Genomic DNA, 17,938 nt, shown 5'->3' with positions numbered 1-17,938 from the left:
TTATTTTAGATATTTTCATTAAATTCAGTTTTCCTACTAATGTGCAAATATTCTGGAAATGTTTGGAAAAATAAATTATGGAAAAAAAGTGATTTTAATAGTGAAATTATGTAGGCTGTCACTGACCACATACAATGCCGGTTGAAAACCCCTGCCTTAGAGCCACCAAGGAAACAGCGCGGGCCGTTTGTCGCTCTATGTCAGCTTTAGTAGCCACAGAAAGGCATCTGTGGTCACCCTGTCGGAAATTCCTGCTTTCCTGCTGAATGCCCTGATAGCTACTTCTGGCCTGGTCGGCGACGTGGTAGGGGCGGTAGTCAATAGGTTTCAGGAGTCGAAAATGCAGTCAGCGGCGTTTCAGCGGTACTTTTCTTGCCGCTCTCTGGGGGCTGCTCGGCGGTGCAGCCCCAGCCTGGCACCACCGGGCAGTGTGAAGCCCAAAAGCAGAGCATTCCAAATCAAAGGGGTCAACCACCATAAGGGTGGTCCCCTCCTCGAACAGTGCAGTGGTGCAGCGGCCCTGATAATCAGAGGTGCAGACGTGGCCAAGGCTACGTCTGTACGCCTTTTCCCCTTTTGTGCTGTTCTGGAAAGAATCAGCCAGGAAGGAGCTCGTCTGTTCCTGGTGACACCTCGTTGGCTGGGCGGACTGTGGTTCACAGACCTGCTGTCCCTCCTGGAGGGACCTCCTTGGGAAATTCCTCCCAGGAGGGATCTCCTCTCACAGGCAGGGGGAACCCCAGTTCAACCTCGCCCAGAGTTATGGAAGCTGCGGCTGTGGCCCCTGAGGGGGCGCAGTTCCTAGCAGCTGGTTTCTCTGCTGTTGTATGCCGCTAGATGGCATCTGTTCACCACGTGGTGTGAGCACCACTAGTTGGACCGTCAACTGTCGGGTTGGTTCAGTTTCGGTTGGTTCAATGGGCCATACTCCCTGCATCCCTTACCTTCTCCTTTTTTAGAAGCTAATGTTGCTACCATCGCTCACCCATTTTGTAGCTTCCTGGTTGACGCAATGTCACCCGTCGATGACATCACGACTTGCCAATTGGCCAGATTTTACACATCAAATCAAATCAAATCAAATTTTATTCGTCACATACATATACATACAGAGTACGACATGCAGTGAAATGCTTTATACAACTGACCGGCAAGAGGGAATAGGGTGGGGGAAGAAATAAAACAAGGAAAAAAAGAAGGCAGATAAATAAAACCAATAAACTATGTAAAATATAAAATATATAAAGATAAAGATATATGTATAGGAAAAAATAGGAGAATTGTATATACAGTGTATGCTTATAATACAGTGTATGCTTATAATACAGGGTATGCTTATGTACAGTAAACAGTAATCACATAAGGTGGTTGATGTGATTGTCTTTAAAGTGAACGTGTGCGGTATGGTGTGGTATTGTCAGGCTGACGACCATGACGCGGAAGTGGAAGTAAGTCAATCATGTTTAATTCAGAAACAACCAAAAAGCACACACAAAACACGAAGAGTCACTCAACTCAAAGTACATCCACTCGGGACGAGTAATCCAAAGGAAAAGCGTTCACCAAAACGAAAGCAAACTCCAGAGGGAAAGAATAATCCACACAGAACGGAATCGGGATACAGAACCAGCGGGGAATGCTGGCGGTCGAGCAGCCACGGGAATTCACCAGCATGACATTCAAGAACCGACAGCCTGTGACTCGAGAACGTGGGTTTATATAGTCTCATCCGTAATGAGCCACAGCTGTCGGTGATCATGGCAGGCACGGGATAACGAGGCAGCGTGACCAACACATTCGCACCCCACATCGTCACATATCGACGCTGTGGATGTTGCGTCCGACGGCGTCCACATCCGACGCCGAGGGTACCCCCTTCGCGTCGCTTTTCAACGTACAGGGACGGGAAACCCTTCGCGTCGCTTTTCGACGCAGATGGACGGGACCCCATTTGCGGGTTACGGTTAGGGTTTGGGTTAGGGTTAGGGTTCGAGTTAGGGTCAGGGTTAGGGTTTGGGTTAGGGTTAGGGTTAGGGTTAGGGTTACGGTCATCTTCAGAATTTTATGAAATTTTAAAATTAGTCCTATACACTTATTATGATAGATAATAAATTATTAAGTGTATAGGACAGCGATCTGCATTGAAAAGCGAAGCACAGGGGCTCCCATCCATCTCGTCGGCGGCGAAGGGTTTCCCGTCCCTGTACGTCGAAAATCAACGCGAAGAGGGTACCCTCGGCGTCGGATGTGGACGCCGGCGGACGCAACATCCACAGCGTCGATATGTGACGATGTGGGGTGAGAATGCCCTGGCGTGACAGGTACTGAGGGGGGCGTGGCAGGATGAATCCCTGACAGCGGTCGAGGGAGGCATGGCAGGGGGATCCCTGACAGGTATAAAGTGCACTGTGCCGTGCAAGTCCACAGTTAAAGTGACTGTCCAGGGTTTTAAGTGTTGTAGTGCAAGAAAAAAAAAGAAAAATATATGCAGAAGTGTGATGATGGAGAGAGAGTAACCAGCTTTGAGATCCAGTTTTCAGATCCTGGGTGTCTCCTGGTTTAAACTCCAAATGGCCTGCGGGAAGAAGCTCCTCCTCATTCTCTCTGTGTTCGCTTTCAGGTAGCAGAAGCATTTCCCTGAATGCAACAAAGAAAAGAGTCCATTGTTGGGATGGCTGAGGTCCTTCATAATCTTCCTGGCTCTGGTCCGGCACCGCGTGCTGTAGATGTCCTGCAGGTTAGGTAGCTCGGTGTGGATGGTACGTTCAGCTGAACGCACCACCCTCTGGAGGGCTCATCTGCCCTGCATGGTGCTGTTCCCGAACCAGGAAGTGATGCTACCCGTCAGAACGCTCTCAATGGTTCAGGTGTAGAAGGTCTTTAGCACCTGAGAGGGTAGTTTAAAGTCCCTTAAGCATCTTAGATGGTACAGACGCTGCCGGGCCTTCTTCACCAGGGTGTTGGTATGACAGGACCAAGACAGGTCCTGTGTGATGTGAACACCTGGGTACCGGAAACTGTCCACTCTCTCCACTGGAGTCCCGCTGATGTTTAGCGGTTGGTATGGCCGCTCCTGCTTTGTGCTGAAGTCCACGATCAACTCCTTAGTCTTGCTGATGTTCAAGAGAAGGTTATTCTCCTGGCACCATCTCTCCAGGTTTTTAACCTCCTGTAGGTAGGCTGTCTCATCGTTGTTGGAGATCAGACCCACCACAACAGTGTCGTCAGCAAACATGATGATGGTTGTGGAGTTGGAAGTGGAAGTGGCCACACAGTCATATGTGTAAAGTGAGTACAGCAGGGGGCTCAGAACACAACCCTGGGGAGCTCCAGTGCTGAGGGTGAGGGGGGATGAGGTGTGTTTTCCCACCCGTACGGCTTGTGGTCTGTCAGTCAGGAAGTTAGAGATCCATTGACACAGCGGCAGGTCCTCCAACTTAGAGGTGAGTGTGGAGGGAATTATGGTGTTAAATGCTGAACTGTAGTCAACAAACAGCATCTTTGTATAATTCCCATTTCTTTGGTCCAGGTGGCTGATTGTAGTGTGGAGGAGATGTGAAATGGCATCCTCAGTAGAACGGTTCTGATGGTATGCAAACTGTAATGGGTCCAGTGTGTCTGGTAGTGATGCAGTGATGAAGTCTCTGACCAGTCTCTCGAAGCACTTCATGACTACTGAGGTCAAGGCTACAGGGCGATAGTGATTAAGGCAGGCGGGCTGGGGTTTCTTCGGGACAGGAACAATGGTGGACTGTTTGAAACATGAGGGGACAACAAACTGTTCCAGTGAGAGAACCCGACCTGTGATGCCATCTGGTCCTGCTGCCTTCCTGGTATTCACTCTCTTGAATGCCCTCCTCACGTCATTCTCCGAGATAGTGAACGTTTTTACCTGTCCGGCTCTCTCGGCGTGCACGCTGGTTGTGCCGCTAGCGCCACTAGCGTGGTTAGCTGCAGCCTCAATACGAGCGTAAAAGGTGTTTAGCTCGTCTGCCAGAGAAGCGTCCACATTCACCATTTTAGAAGATGGTGTTTTATAGTCCGTTATTGTCCTTAGTCCCTGCCACAGGCTCCTAGAGCCACCATGTTGGAACTGTGACTCTAGTTTCCTCCCGTATCGCCGCTTTGCATCCTTCACCGCTCTGCGAACACTGTAAGATGCAGCCTTGTACTCCTCCATGTCCCCGGTGTCGAGCCCCGTGTTGTAGGCAGTGGAGCGGGATCTCAGAGTGTCGCGGATGGTTTTATCCACCCACGGCTTCTGGTTGGGAAACGTTCTGATAGTGTTTTTTTGCACCGTATCATCCGCTAGTTTCCCGATGAATCCCACAACCGCTTCCGTAAACATGTTGACGTCATCAGAGCTGCGCCGGAACATGTCCCAGTCTGTGTCATCCAAAGCGTCCTGCAGAGCGGCCACCGATTGGTTAGTCCAGCGCGCAACCTCCCTCTGAAGCGGAGATTCCTGTTTCAGCCTTTGTTTGTAAACAGGCATGAGGAAGATGGCGGCATGGTCCGATTTCCCAAACAGTGGACGTGATTGTGCCTTGTAGCTGTTCTTGAAAGTTGTATAACAATGGTCCAGTGTCCTTTCGCCCCTGGTGGGGCAGGTGATGTGCTGGTAAAAGCTCGGTAGTGTGCACTTGAGGTTGGCATTGTTGAAATCTCCGACCACAATGAGCGCAGCGTCCTGATGCTGTGTTTGGTGAACAGTTAATGTCTCGTGCAAATCCCATACTAAAGTGTCCGTGTCCGCTTGAGGTGGAATATAAACGGCACTGACTATGACCGAGCTGAATTCCCGAGGTAGATAAAAGGGTCGGCATTTGATGGTCAGTAGTTCCAGGTTTGGTGTGCAGGAGCGTGAAAGAGGAACGATGCTCATGCTGTCGCACCAGTGGTTGTTCACCATCAGACACACTCCACCTCCTCTTGACTTCATCGACTCCAGTGTTCTGTCCATGCAGTAAACTGAGAAGAACTCGGCCGGCTGGATAGCGTGGTCCGGTACCGCTTGGTTCAGCCATGTCTCGGTGAAGCAGAGAAAGATGCAGTACTGAATGTCTCTCTGGAACTTGAGGTCATCAAGCTTGTTTTCCAATGACTGGACGTTGGCTAACAGGATACTAGGTAAGGGAGCGCGGTGTGCGCGTGCCCTCAGCCTGTTCCTGACGCCGGCTCGTTTCCCTCGTGGAAGCTGGTACGGGACGTTTTGTTCTCCCTCAGGATCTCTCTCGGCCAGCATGGGTCCGGGTTTAAAAACGGCGAAGGGTGAGTGCATTGTACACCAATAGATATAAGAGTGTCGATAATTCAGAGTGTGAACAAGGCGAGGCGTTCCCAAAGCATTTCGATGCAGCTCTCGTTCCTCAGGGAACAAGGGTTACATACTTAACCTTGTGACGTTTCACTCTAATTATTTTTTTTATATGTTAAGATACAATATATCTAAAGTGTAGCAGAATGTCCTCTCTAAACAAGCATTTCAGGCACCTGGTCAAGTTTTGTGTAATCGATTCCATTAGAGATGGAACTGAACGTTTGATGAGGTATGATGGTTGTGTAAATTTATTAGATCAATACTAAGATCATTGTTAATGAAATAATATTCTATGAAGTGTGGCTATAATATACTGAATGATAGCATGAAATAAAAAGTGTGAATACTTGTTTTTTGTGGATTAGCGAAATGAATATTAAAGATACTTCCTGATAGCAGTTCTAATACTGTATACAGTTCAGAGGGGGTTCTGTTTGTACATATGAGTATGTAAGAGCCTAAGCATCGCAAAGCTAAAATGTAATGGTTTCAATCCAAGAACTTGCTTCTCTCCCAGGATTGATTTGTGTTTGTTATTATCTGCTGATTATGGCTGTATGTTGAGTTATTTTCAGGGGACAGTACATCTATACTGCTATACAAGCTGCACATTGACTACTTTAGTTTAATTTCTATAGTATTGTCCCTTCAGAACATATACTAAAATGGTTGCTGAAATGTACTCACTTTTGTGAGATACTATATATGAGACATAAGAGCAATTAAATGTTAATGTTACAGCATTATATGTTAAATTCCCCAGAATCAAAAATGTGCAAATTTGCAAAAATGTGCTGTAGGTATTATTATAGTTGTAATAAATATCTGTCCCAGGTCCTGAAATTTAAGCTACCGGTAGTCTGTTTGTATGCTATATTTTTATCTTTATTTTTTCAGTATCATCAATGATTTTGAGTGAACTATCTTCTAGCTTGCATAACGTTTTTCCTGGTTACCTCATGTGTGAAAACCCATTTCTTTTAATGCCTGTGACAGTTAATATATGTGGCCCATTGCATACCAGTTTAGCCCAAAGAAAGGATTATGTTATCTCTGTAATGTTATCTGATCTAAGCTGACCTTGTGATGTTCTGAACCAAAGTGATGACGCTCCTCCTGTGGAGGTCACAAGAAGGAATTTCTGCACCCAAAACACTTTTTCATTTTGTATGTGTGGTAATAAATTCCCTTAGTTGCCTGCAAAGGTATTTGACACTTCAGCAGCACAAACCTAAAAAAACTCACTCTAAACATTTGGATTTCTTTATAGCTTCACAGTCTTGCTGCTGCTGGACACAAGGACTCCTCTATTTACTAGGGAAGACTTTTTCACAGTATTTTTATACTGAACATCATTTAAATTACAATTAATAATTAAGGTTAAGGTTCTGTGTGTCACCCAGTAAAGGATGGCTTTCCATTTTCCTTTCTGATGTGGGGATTGTCCTGGGCACAGTCACCTCTTGCTTGCTCATTAGAGATCTCAGTCTATGTCAGCTGTTGTCTGATAATATATTTTAAATGTGTTGTTTAAAATGGTTAAAAGCATTATATGAATAAAAGTGAATCAAATTAATGCTCATGCTCAGTCTTTCCCTGTGCCTCTGACAGTGCATGTGCCACAGTAAAAAATTATACAGTCAGCTGGTTTCACGTGCCTCAGAGGAAGCATGTGATTGTCTTCACTCTCCCTGGTTGGTATAGAGAGCAAAAGTGCCTGATGGGTGGGAAATAGTGGGAAATAGCCATCATTAATTTAAGAGAAAAATCATGGAAAAAGCCCCAATGAAGGAAATCATGGGACGAAATAGATCAATTGCCCTAAAGAAGCTAGATAGATTTAGAATTAAATAGACCTTAAAATAGAAAAGGGATTGTAAATAATTAAAAGTAATTATTTGCATGCTACAGCTACTATGTTAAAATAACAAATATTTAAGTTGTGTAAAACTATTATAAATTCAGTTATTACTAATTACTGTACTTTTGCTAATATGATGTAAAGTTTTCAATATCATTAACTGCAATTTAGTTACAAGGTTCTACTCCTTGTAGTCCTGTTTGAGCCTAGGTCCATGAGAGACTCATTTGAGATACTCATTCCTATCCTTCCTAGAAACTCAAACCAATCTGGACTGTTTCCTCTGTACTCCTTTTCCCCAATTTGGCTGGTTGCAGTACAAGTTTTAACCAAATGTAAACTGTTCTAACTGATCCTAATAATCGTTTTTAATTCAGCTAGCTCGGTATGATTAGCCAGTTACTTTTTGTAATGCTGCACAAGTTGTATAAAACATTTTTTTAATTAGAGAGCATAACAGCATTAGTGAACAAACATGTCTGACCAGTTACATCTACTGTGCACACACTTGCTCTAAGATTTCTTCTGTGCATGCCCTAGCATTAATTTCTACAAGATTTTAACTTAATTAAACAAATACTTTTAAAACACACTTAATATGTGTGTTTTAAATTCCTGCAATGTTAAATATATTTATGTATATAACAGCAACAACAACAACAAAAATAATAATAATTATAATAATAATAATAATAATAATAATAATAAATTAATTAATTTTCATATTCTATTATTTTATTTTATTTCATGCACATTCTGTCACCTTGCACTTTCCATATCTTAGAAAAATATGGAAATTGCCTGCTGGAGAATTAGTGTGCAGTTGCTTAGCTAATCAAACAGAAAAGGATCTTTTGTGTGTATTGTGTGGCAGAGCAGAGAGATAGAGACTGACTAACAAAGATACATATACAGTCAAAATGACAGGAGAATGTATGCTTCTCAGTAATGAAATACCATGTTGACTGAGGCTGACATGTGGTATATCAACTACTGTTAGTGTGCAATTATTGGTCTATTTCTTAATATATATTTTTCTTTCTCTTTTTTTTATTACTCCACATTCCAGCATCCTTTGAAGGCATGTCTTCTGAGGATGCATTTATAATGCCTGCACTAGCACAATTCAGGAGGACATCAACTGACAAGGTAAGCTAGTTAAGACTTTCGTACAGAATCAAATTATTGAAACAGATCATACTAATTAGTAACTTTTTCTTCATCGTTTCTATGACACACATTTTCACTAGCAAGTCACTTTCCAAGAGATACAATAGAATTTCTTTCTCATGGAGAAATATTGTGAAAGTGCATGGAGTGGGAGGTGGAAAGGTTCTCATGTTTATTCCATCATTTACCTCCATTCTTAAACATTTCTGTGAGATAAAAATTATCCAGGCAAACCTCTTACATGCTCACACCCCTTTCCCTCAACCTATCTGAGGTTTGTTCAGGCAGCTGCAAGGTACAGATAAGAGATCACGAAAAAAGCGGCAGGGGGTTGGCACTAGGTTGGCTCTGGCGCAAGGGAACAAAACAAGGCATAGAACTTAATTGTGTGACTCTGCTGTGTGACTACATCACACAATATTATCGCATTGGAAAGCTAATTAAAATGACACGTAAAATAATAAAACAGATTTTTCCATTACTTCAAAGAGGCAAAGTCAGGGTTTATGAGTTCAAAAGACAAAGTTAGAAGATGGCTTTCAGAGCTGCTTGACAACAGATACTTAAATACCCTGCAGTCAAAGAGGCCTCCATACATTGCCATCACGGACTCAAAATCCAAAACCCTTACATTCTCCCACTCACAATTATTCTGTTATTGACTGAGTACTCCTATACTCATTTACACACACATCACACTATATTTAAATAGACTCACAATATCTATGTGAATTATACACTCTGAATTATATACATTTTCATTAATGTTTATCTTGAATCTGTCTGTGACTGCTTTGCATGATTGGTCTTCTAACTGATCTGCCTTTGAAAGATTAGCATTTGACAAAGGTTTGACAGAAATACTAAATGGAGAGAAGTAAAAGTGCATGAACAAATATCACTACATATAATGTAAAAAATTCTCCACAGTATCCATTACACAGTGCCAACTTATGACAAATGCTTAATCTAAAATATAGCAAAGATCACAATGTCACTCTAGAGGGTAAATTATATAATGACATTTGGTGGGAATGTCATCATTTTTGTTCTCATAGTGCACTTTAACATGAAATAGTTCCACTTTTACTTTAAGTGGGGATAGGGTTGCTCAGTGGTTAACATGTTGGCCTTCTGATTGTAAGGGTTCAAATCCCACTACCATTAGGATGTCAGTGTTGGTCTTTTGAGCAAGGCCCTTAACCCCAAACTGCATGTTGATTATATGATTGAGAAAATTATAAGTTGTTCTGGATAAGGTTGTCTGGAGCTGTAAATGTAACTGGTTTAATCTACATTGCTATAAGGTGAGCAGCAATAATGAACTTTAGAGCATCAGGTCCTATGATTACAGCAGAGGAAGGAAAAATGTTTTTACTTTTGGTCTTTGAGTATTAAAATGGCGTGCCTTGCAAAGCCTTGTGTTTGGACACATATGGACACTTTATACACAATTATTATTATTGTAGTTGTTGTTATTTGCTGCTATATTGTAATTATTTACTTCAATATACTGCATTGCTGCGTCGTACCCAGTTGTTATTGTTGTTAACGGCACAAGCGGTCATGTGGGGGTGTGTGTTCCTGAAGAGGCGGTTAGGAATGAGTGGGCTGTTCCTGTCGGTATTTGCACAGTTTGAGCGTAGGCTTACTTGCGCACGGAGACACACGCACACACACACGCGCGCGCCGAGGAGCGTCAGGTGGCGGAGGCGCGCAGAACCTGTGCTGTGTGAATCGGGATGAATTTCTCGGGGCTGTGGAACCTCCGCTGGGAAGCAGGGAGAGTGAGAGAGTATCGGACTCTGTCGGAATAGCTCGCTTTACCATGTGATCCGGCTGGAAATGTTTTCAACCAAAAAGTGTATGATCTCGAATCCGTGTACAAAAATGCATCTTTTCCGGAGTCACAATTACCAAGTGTTCCCTGATCGCTATTCAGCGGAGAAAGGTGCGATCAGGGGCATCAGCTGGGTAAGTGGATAGCTAAGCTTATGAAATGCATATATATATATATATATATATATATATATATATATATATATATATATATATATATATATATATTATAAATCATAGTATGTGTAATTAATGGTTATAACTGGAAGTGTATTGGTTTGAATATAAATTAAATTATTCTCTGGGGGTCAGTACTGGCAATCCGTTGCCTTCCATCGGTGGCATGTTAGTGTCTAGTGGATGTCATTGAAGACCAATAGAACACCCAAATTTGGACAACCAAATGGACCATTAGGGCAACAGACAGATTCCAGTGAGATTCTATAATGGTTTCTTTGATTTCATGATTGATTTAATGATACACACAAACATTAGTGTGTTTATTATCTCTTAAAATATCTGTATTGGTTTCAGTTCTTTTTTGCAGAAGTAGTAGTTACTTAATTCTGTATCCCATGAATGGTTCTTTATGCAAAGAATAACTTAAGTTGAAACATTAATGGCATTTTTGGGACCATGATTTCGTTTATTTTGTTATTGATTTCGTTTTATTTTGTTTTGTTAATTATACTTGCTTTGAGACTTGTACCAAAGGCTTATAACACATCCTCCAGATACTGCATATGACCAAAAAACATACAGCCAGGCTTTGGTTGGAAACACACAGTGTTTTCCATTGTCTTTGCAAGGGTGTATGTGTGTGTGTGTGTGTGTGTGTGTGTGTGTGTGTGTGTGTGCGTGTGTGTGTGTGTGTGTGTGTGTGTTGCCTTGCCAAAAGTATTAAGAAAATACCTATTTATAGCTTATTGTTTATTGTCACAGTCGCGTTTGAAAATGAATGTTCAAGATGTTTTGCACACAAAGAACCAGATTGCGACTAACTTTAACCTACAAAACTGGCTGTTCTCATTACTTTCGTCTGTTTGTCAGGACTGCAAATTTAACACTTACCATAGTATGAATATTCAGCAAGATTTGTTTGTTTTACTATTTTGAATTAGCTATATACTTAGCACTGTTTGTTTATATACTGCACTAATATTAGCGCTGAACAATTTACAGACTGACAATATTTCTTGCCTTACTTTTCAAACTATTCAGCACTTCCAGAGCATTGTTCCAGAGCATCCACTTCATGCTGCCTCTGAATAAAGAAAATGCAAATGTACAAAAATATTTTCTTAACAAAAATTGAATGTACCTATATGGAAACTGAGTGATTAGGCTTTAGGGGTTAAAAATGTATACATTGTATTTCAGTTGTTTAAACGGCTAAGATAACTAAAACATCTACAAAAAATTAATATAATGTCAGCATTCATTTTAAATGACCTGTCCACATTAATTGGTGTCAAAACTTTGCCTTGAAAAAATGCACACGTGTATTTCAGGGATTTTTTGTTTGTTAGTTTTTTTTTTTTCTTGAACTCAAGACAGAGTTTTTGCAAGAGCCAGAAAATTAGATTAAAACATAAAAAGACCAGTATGGATCTTTGCCACTTTAACATTGCACAAGCCAGATATTGTGATACAATTCAACACCTGAACTGAGTGTTATAAAAGAAGGGTTATAAACTGGTCCTGCCAGAAAAAGTGGAAGTGTGGGTTACTGGTATTTTAGGGAATGTACACAATGTAGGTCAAGTGTGAGGATGTATTCCACCTGCCAGCTGAGCCTGAGGATTTGCTAAAACTGTCCCAGTGCCAGCAGTACAGTTATTAATATTATTATTAGTAGTAGGAGTAGGAGTAGAAGTAGTAATTATTACTACTACTACTACTACTACTACTACTAATAATAATAATAATAATACAGGTAGTCGTCGATTTACAACCTATGCAACTTACGACCATTCGACTTTACGACCACAATTGCTACCGGCGGCGTACGTTTTTTTTTACCAGCTTCTGGCATCATTTCACAGTACTGTACATATAGTCTACTCTACTTACGACCAAATCGTGTTACGACCGATTTGTCGGTCCCAATTGTGGTTGTAAGTCGACGACTACCTGTAATAATAATAATAATAATAATAATAATAATAATAATAATAATATTGGGACTGCCAAAGACAATTTTAGCAATTCATTTTGCCCCCAAATGAGTTACAGCTTGGTTGTATGTTATTGTAGCAATCGCTAATGATATTGACCTACTGATATGTGATAAATATACATGAAGACGTTTTGTAGTGCAATCTACTAGTCATGTAGAAAAACACCTTATTGTAAATACCTACAAAACAAGATTAGAAATCCTAATGGATAGGATAGTAAAGATAATCCTATAAAACACGATAAAACACATAATTAAAACACATACTTGATTTGACTGTGACCATGGTATATTTCCTGTAACAATGACAAGTATGTAATAGGTGTAGAGATTAAAAATACTTCTGATTAATAGATGCATTGGTGAATGGAGTTTGTGCTGCTGAGAATGGTTCCACATTAACAGAAAGATCCATGAAGAGCAACTCAGGAGTTATGTGGGTGTATTTAAACTAATGAATATAAAAGGTCTACTACAATGGCTTAGCTCTACAATTAGCATGAACAGAATAAAGTTCCATCAATTAACAGCATTCCTCAATGATGATAAAACTATAATGAATGGTTTTAGATGGTTTCCTTCTGAGTCTGAGTCTTCCTCATACCATCTCAGGGAGTTTTTTTCTTGCCTCTGTTGCCACTGGTTCACTCATTGGGCATTTACATATAAATTTATGAGCACTAATAAAGGTGCTATACAAATAAAACCAAACTGAACTGAACTGAACTTAACTGAATAATCTATTGTTATTGCCATTATGGGAAGCGAGTCATTTTGCTTGGCAACACTTTGGTTCCAGACTTGTTGAAAACGTGAACACTTTGTGGTCACTTGCTGAACTTCAAGAGGGCTGCATGAGTGATGATCACATCATAAGTGTATGCAGCTTTTGACCTAATGCATTTTTCAAGTATTATATCTGACTCATTGCAGCAATTGAAAAATCTTTTACTATTTAAAAATTTATAAATGACTTTCAAATGATGGCATGTTTAAATTTAATCGTACACATTAAAGGTCATGTGCTGTGATTATATTAGCTTAAAAAACAATCATCTAAAGTGTATCATATTTATGCTTCTGACTAGTATTTCTTTTCAAACTCAAAACATTTTAGCAACCTGTTAAACCTGTTCTAATGGTATTTGGTGACAAATCATATCTTATATCTGTCTACCTCTGTCTTGCTTTTTCTGTCGGAAGCAGCTGACACAGACAACATTCTTTTTTGTGCCTTAGATGTACGATGGTTCTATTACTTTGTTAATACATGAGGAATCGCATTTTTGTTGCTTCATTAAGAAAAGCACAATAGATAGCATTTCTTTAGCCATCATCAAAGTCTGCCTCAAAGTCCACCTCAGGCAGCTTTACTGCTGCATCATGACTAACTACATCAGAGTGTGGTATAGAAGTTCCACAGTGCAGAAAGCCCTGCAAAGGGTGGTGAAAACCATCAAACACATAATCAATCAACGATTGTTAGGTTTTTCGATCTTACGATGCGACAAAATTGTAAAAATATTAACAATTTTGCGCAACAGGCAGCAGCATGCGATGCGTTGGATGCACAGCTAGGATGAGCGGATCTCTCACCCTGTGAGATGCCCCACTCTCACTAGCGGTAGACCAAGTCAAGTTGTCTTAGTGTGTATTTTTTCTGTTTCAAAAACAGTGGCATTAGTTTAGAGCAGAAAATTCTAATTTTAAATCAACATGAAGCAGGAAAGGCTGTCACAGTCATAGTACCATGTGGTCATTGAAACATATCTCAATCGTAAGTAGAGGACTACCTAAATATATATATATATATATATATATATATATATATATATATATATATATATATATATATATATATATATATACTTGTCTATTTGTGCTACTATTCGCACTTCTGGCAGATGCTAAACTACATTTCAATGCTGTGTACTATGCAATGACAATATATAGATGATCGCGAATATATTCTATCGATTTATCTATCTATCTATCTACAGTTGTGTTCAAAATTATTCAACCCCCAATGCTGTAAATGGTTTTAGGGAATTTAGTGTACATTTGTAATTGTATTCAGAATGAAATCCTACAAGGACTTCTTAAAGAACCATATGCAACTAAAATGACATCAATTAGTTTTGTAATACAGTAGTAAATGTTTCTTTTGTGAATTCCTCATTGACATAATTATTCAACCCCTTAAAGACTACCACTCTGAAGAACAGAGGTTCAATGAAGTGTTTTCAATCAGGTATTGAAAACACCTGTGGATATCAGGGAGCAGCAATAAAGCCTAATAAGCACCAATTAGGCAGCTTTAAAATGACTGTGATACTCAGCTCCTTCTAGACATTTACTGGTGTGGTTACAAACATGGTGAGGTCAAGAGAATGGTCCAGGAAGACAAGAGAACAGGTGATTACTCTTCACAGGAAGGGCAATGGCTATAAGAAGATTGCAAAGATGTTAAACATACCAAGAGACACCATAGGAAGCATCATTCGCAAATTCAAGGCAAAGGGCACTGTTGAAACGCTACCTGGTCGTGGCAGAAAGAAGATGCTGACTTCGACTGCTGTGCGCTACCTGAAGCGTAGAGTGGAGAAAAGTCCCGTGTGACTGCTGAGGAACTGAGAAAAGATTTGTCAGATGTGGGTACTGAAGTTTCTGCTCAGACAATACGGCGCACCCTGCGTAATGAAGGCCTCCATGCCAGAACTCCCAGGCGCACCCCCTTGCTGTCCCCAAAGAATAAGAAGAGTCGACTGCAGTATGCCAAAAGTCATGTGGACAAACCACAGAAGTTTTGGGATAGTGTTCTGTGGACTGATGAAACAAAATTAGAACTGTTTGGGCCCATGGATCAACGCTATGTTTGGAGGAGGAAGAACAAGGCCTATGAAGAAAAGAACACCTTGCCTACTGTGAAGCATGGCGGGGGGTCAATCATGCTTTGGGGCTGTTTTGCTTCTGCAGGTACTGGGAAGCTTCAGCGTGTGCAAGGTACCATGAATTCTCTTCAGTACCAGGAGATATTGGATGACAATGTGATGCAGTCCGTCACAAACCTGAGGCTTGGAAGACGTTGGACCTTTCAACAGGACAATGATCCCAAGCATACCTCCAAGTCCACTAGAGCATGGTTGCAGATTAAAGGCTGGAACATTTTGAAGTGGCCATCGCAGTCACCAGACTTAAATCCGATTGAGAACCTCTGGTGGGACTTAAAGAAAGCAGTTGCAGTGCGCAAGCCTAAGAATGTGACTGAACTGGAGGCTTTTGCCCATGATGAATGGGCGAAGATACCCGTAGATCGCTGCAAGACACTTGTGTCAAGCTATGCTTCACGTTTAAAAGCTGTTATAACTGTAAAAGGATGTTGTACTAAGTACTAAGATTGAATGTCACTTGGGGGTTGAATAAAACTGATAATGATGTGAGCTCAGAAAAGACATTTGTGGTTATTTCATTATAAATGTTATGTTATATTTGTCTGACCTACACATGCCTCTTTGATTTAATTGTAAGCAGGATGACTGAATGATCATAATCAATGTCAAACCGACCAAAACAATCAATTTCAGTGGGGGTTGAATAATTTTGAACACAACTGTATCTATCTATCTATCTATCTATCTATCTATCTATCTATCTATCTATCTATCTATCTATCATGAGACCAAAGTGAGTTATGCTTCTCACACTTAAGAACAAGATTAAGTTTATAACATTTTGCTTGTTCAGCTCATTATATATAGGTCATATTGTTTTGTGCATTTCTTCACAGACACCTCTGCCTGAGGCCTTGGACACACAAGATTCTATGAAGCAGGTATGAATGTCTTCAAATAATAATGAGGTCAAACTAACTGAACTAAGTATTGCGTTATTATTATTTTTTTTCTTTATTTATTTATAAATATTTATATATAATTTCTTTGCCCTTAGTTATTAGATTATGCTAATTTAAATTAACACGCTTATTAGAACCATTAGAAACTGTCTCATTTCATACTTTTTGTTACCTTTGCTACCTTAAAGAAGGTGACTGAGTAAAACAGTATTAGGTCTTCTGAGTCAATAAAATATAGTGCACTGTCATGTTATAAAAATCCTTCGCAAGTACATTTGGGGTAGTTTGATGAAATGCAATATGTAAAACAAAATTGAAGTGAAGAATATACAAAGGGTCAGGCGATTACCAAACAAAATAGAACTACCCAAAATCAGAGATGTCCTCCATGAGTCAAAACAGGAATCAAAACCAGGGAATCAAACACTTTAACAAACTTGTTTATTGACTTAGAGCATGAACAGAGCAAATGCTTTACAAAGTGACAATGAATGAAATTCCTTGAAGTAGCCAGTCTGTCTGTGTGTCTGTGTCTGTGTGTGTGTGTGTGTGTGTGTAATTAGATACAGGTGTGTCTCATTAAAAGCTAGGGGGATTGTTATTGGAGCATGTGAGTTCTGGGTGTCAGCTACATATGTAGGCCATGTGGGTGGTTAAGGTTGAGCAGAGACCTGACATGCACAAAACAATGCACAGTGTTACCTACCTAATGATGTCACAATTATGGTGTAGGTTGCAGTTGCTGTATAGCTTTTTTCATAAAAATAATAATAATAATAATAATAATAAAACTGCAAGATATTCCAAAGCACAATTCCAAAAGAACAGTAAAAAACAAACAAGGGTCTGGCAATGAACAATCGGGCTAGACTTGGACAAACATCAAAACAAGGTCAGGTTCTGTAATATACACACACCAGAACAAACGCATTGTAATGTCACTAGACCTGGCTTGGTGTGATATTTTTTCCAGAGACTAAATGTCCAGGTTATGTTATGGGTCAGGGAACCACCAGCCACACCCCCCCTCGGCACTCAGCACCCTTGCAGCACTTTGATTAAGAGTCGGAAACCAGAATACGAATAGGACGTTTATTAGCCTCAGGAAACAAACAGAAGCGAGAAAGCAGCATATACCAGAAAACGGGTATACAGGTGTAGTATACTAATCATGTTGTACCCCCACCACACACACACACACACACACACACACACACACACACACACACACACACACACACACCCCTTTGCACTCACTCACCTTTGGAGTACCCGTGTTTCGGAATATACCCGTTTTCTGGTACATGCTGCTTCCTCGCTTCTGTTTGTCAAAGCGTGACAGCCGGTAGTTGGGTACAGGTATGAAATTCTGTGAACCTGAGCATGCATTCATGCATTCTTGTCTGAATTTGTTTTCTTGAATTTTCTTTAGTACTGGCATTGTCTTAACTTAAAAAGTTTTATGCATAGCCAGTGATCCACACCCTACACACACTCTGATGTATGCAGGATTGGTCTTATCTGTGACCCTTCAAGTGGTACCATAAAGGGAGAACACTAGAGTTGATAAGAGTGTAGGAGTAGAGCTCATTCAGTTTGCTTCTTTTGCCTAGCTTACAACTGACCCTGTGACCCTACCCTTTATATATATATATATATATATATATATATATATATATATATATATATATATATATATATATATATATATTACAA

At 40.4% G+C, this 17,938-nt stretch overlaps 1 protein-coding gene across 4 annotated transcripts in view; it reads left to right on the top strand.

Moving 5' to 3' along the window:
- rapgef3 (Rap guanine nucleotide exchange factor (GEF) 3) overlaps window positions 1–17,938 on the top strand; it is a 54,846-nt gene that overhangs the window by 3,496 nt on the left and 33,412 nt on the right. For 3 of the 4 annotated variants that reach the window (XM_046868811.1, XM_046868810.1, XM_046868808.1), the window contains exons 1-2: window positions 9,999–10,325; window positions 16,157–16,201. Coding sequence is in view for 2 of the 4 variants with exons in the window: in XM_046868808.1 (XP_046724764.1) it covers window positions 10,197–10,325; window positions 16,157–16,201 (174 nt within the window). In the remaining 2 variants the exon portion in view is untranslated. Of the gene's footprint in view, window positions 1–8,250; window positions 8,331–9,998; window positions 10,326–16,156; window positions 16,202–17,938 lie in introns of those variants that run through there. The other variant, XM_046868807.1, reaches the window with a different exon arrangement.

This window comes from Silurus meridionalis, chromosome 16 (assembly GCF_014805685.1).
Source record: "Silurus meridionalis isolate SWU-2019-XX chromosome 16, ASM1480568v1, whole genome shotgun sequence".
NCBI classification, from domain to species: domain Eukaryota; kingdom Metazoa; phylum Chordata; class Actinopteri; order Siluriformes; family Siluridae; genus Silurus; species Silurus meridionalis.
Note: the sequence above shows the minus strand (reverse complement) of the source record. Positions and strands in the feature narration are given on the sequence as shown.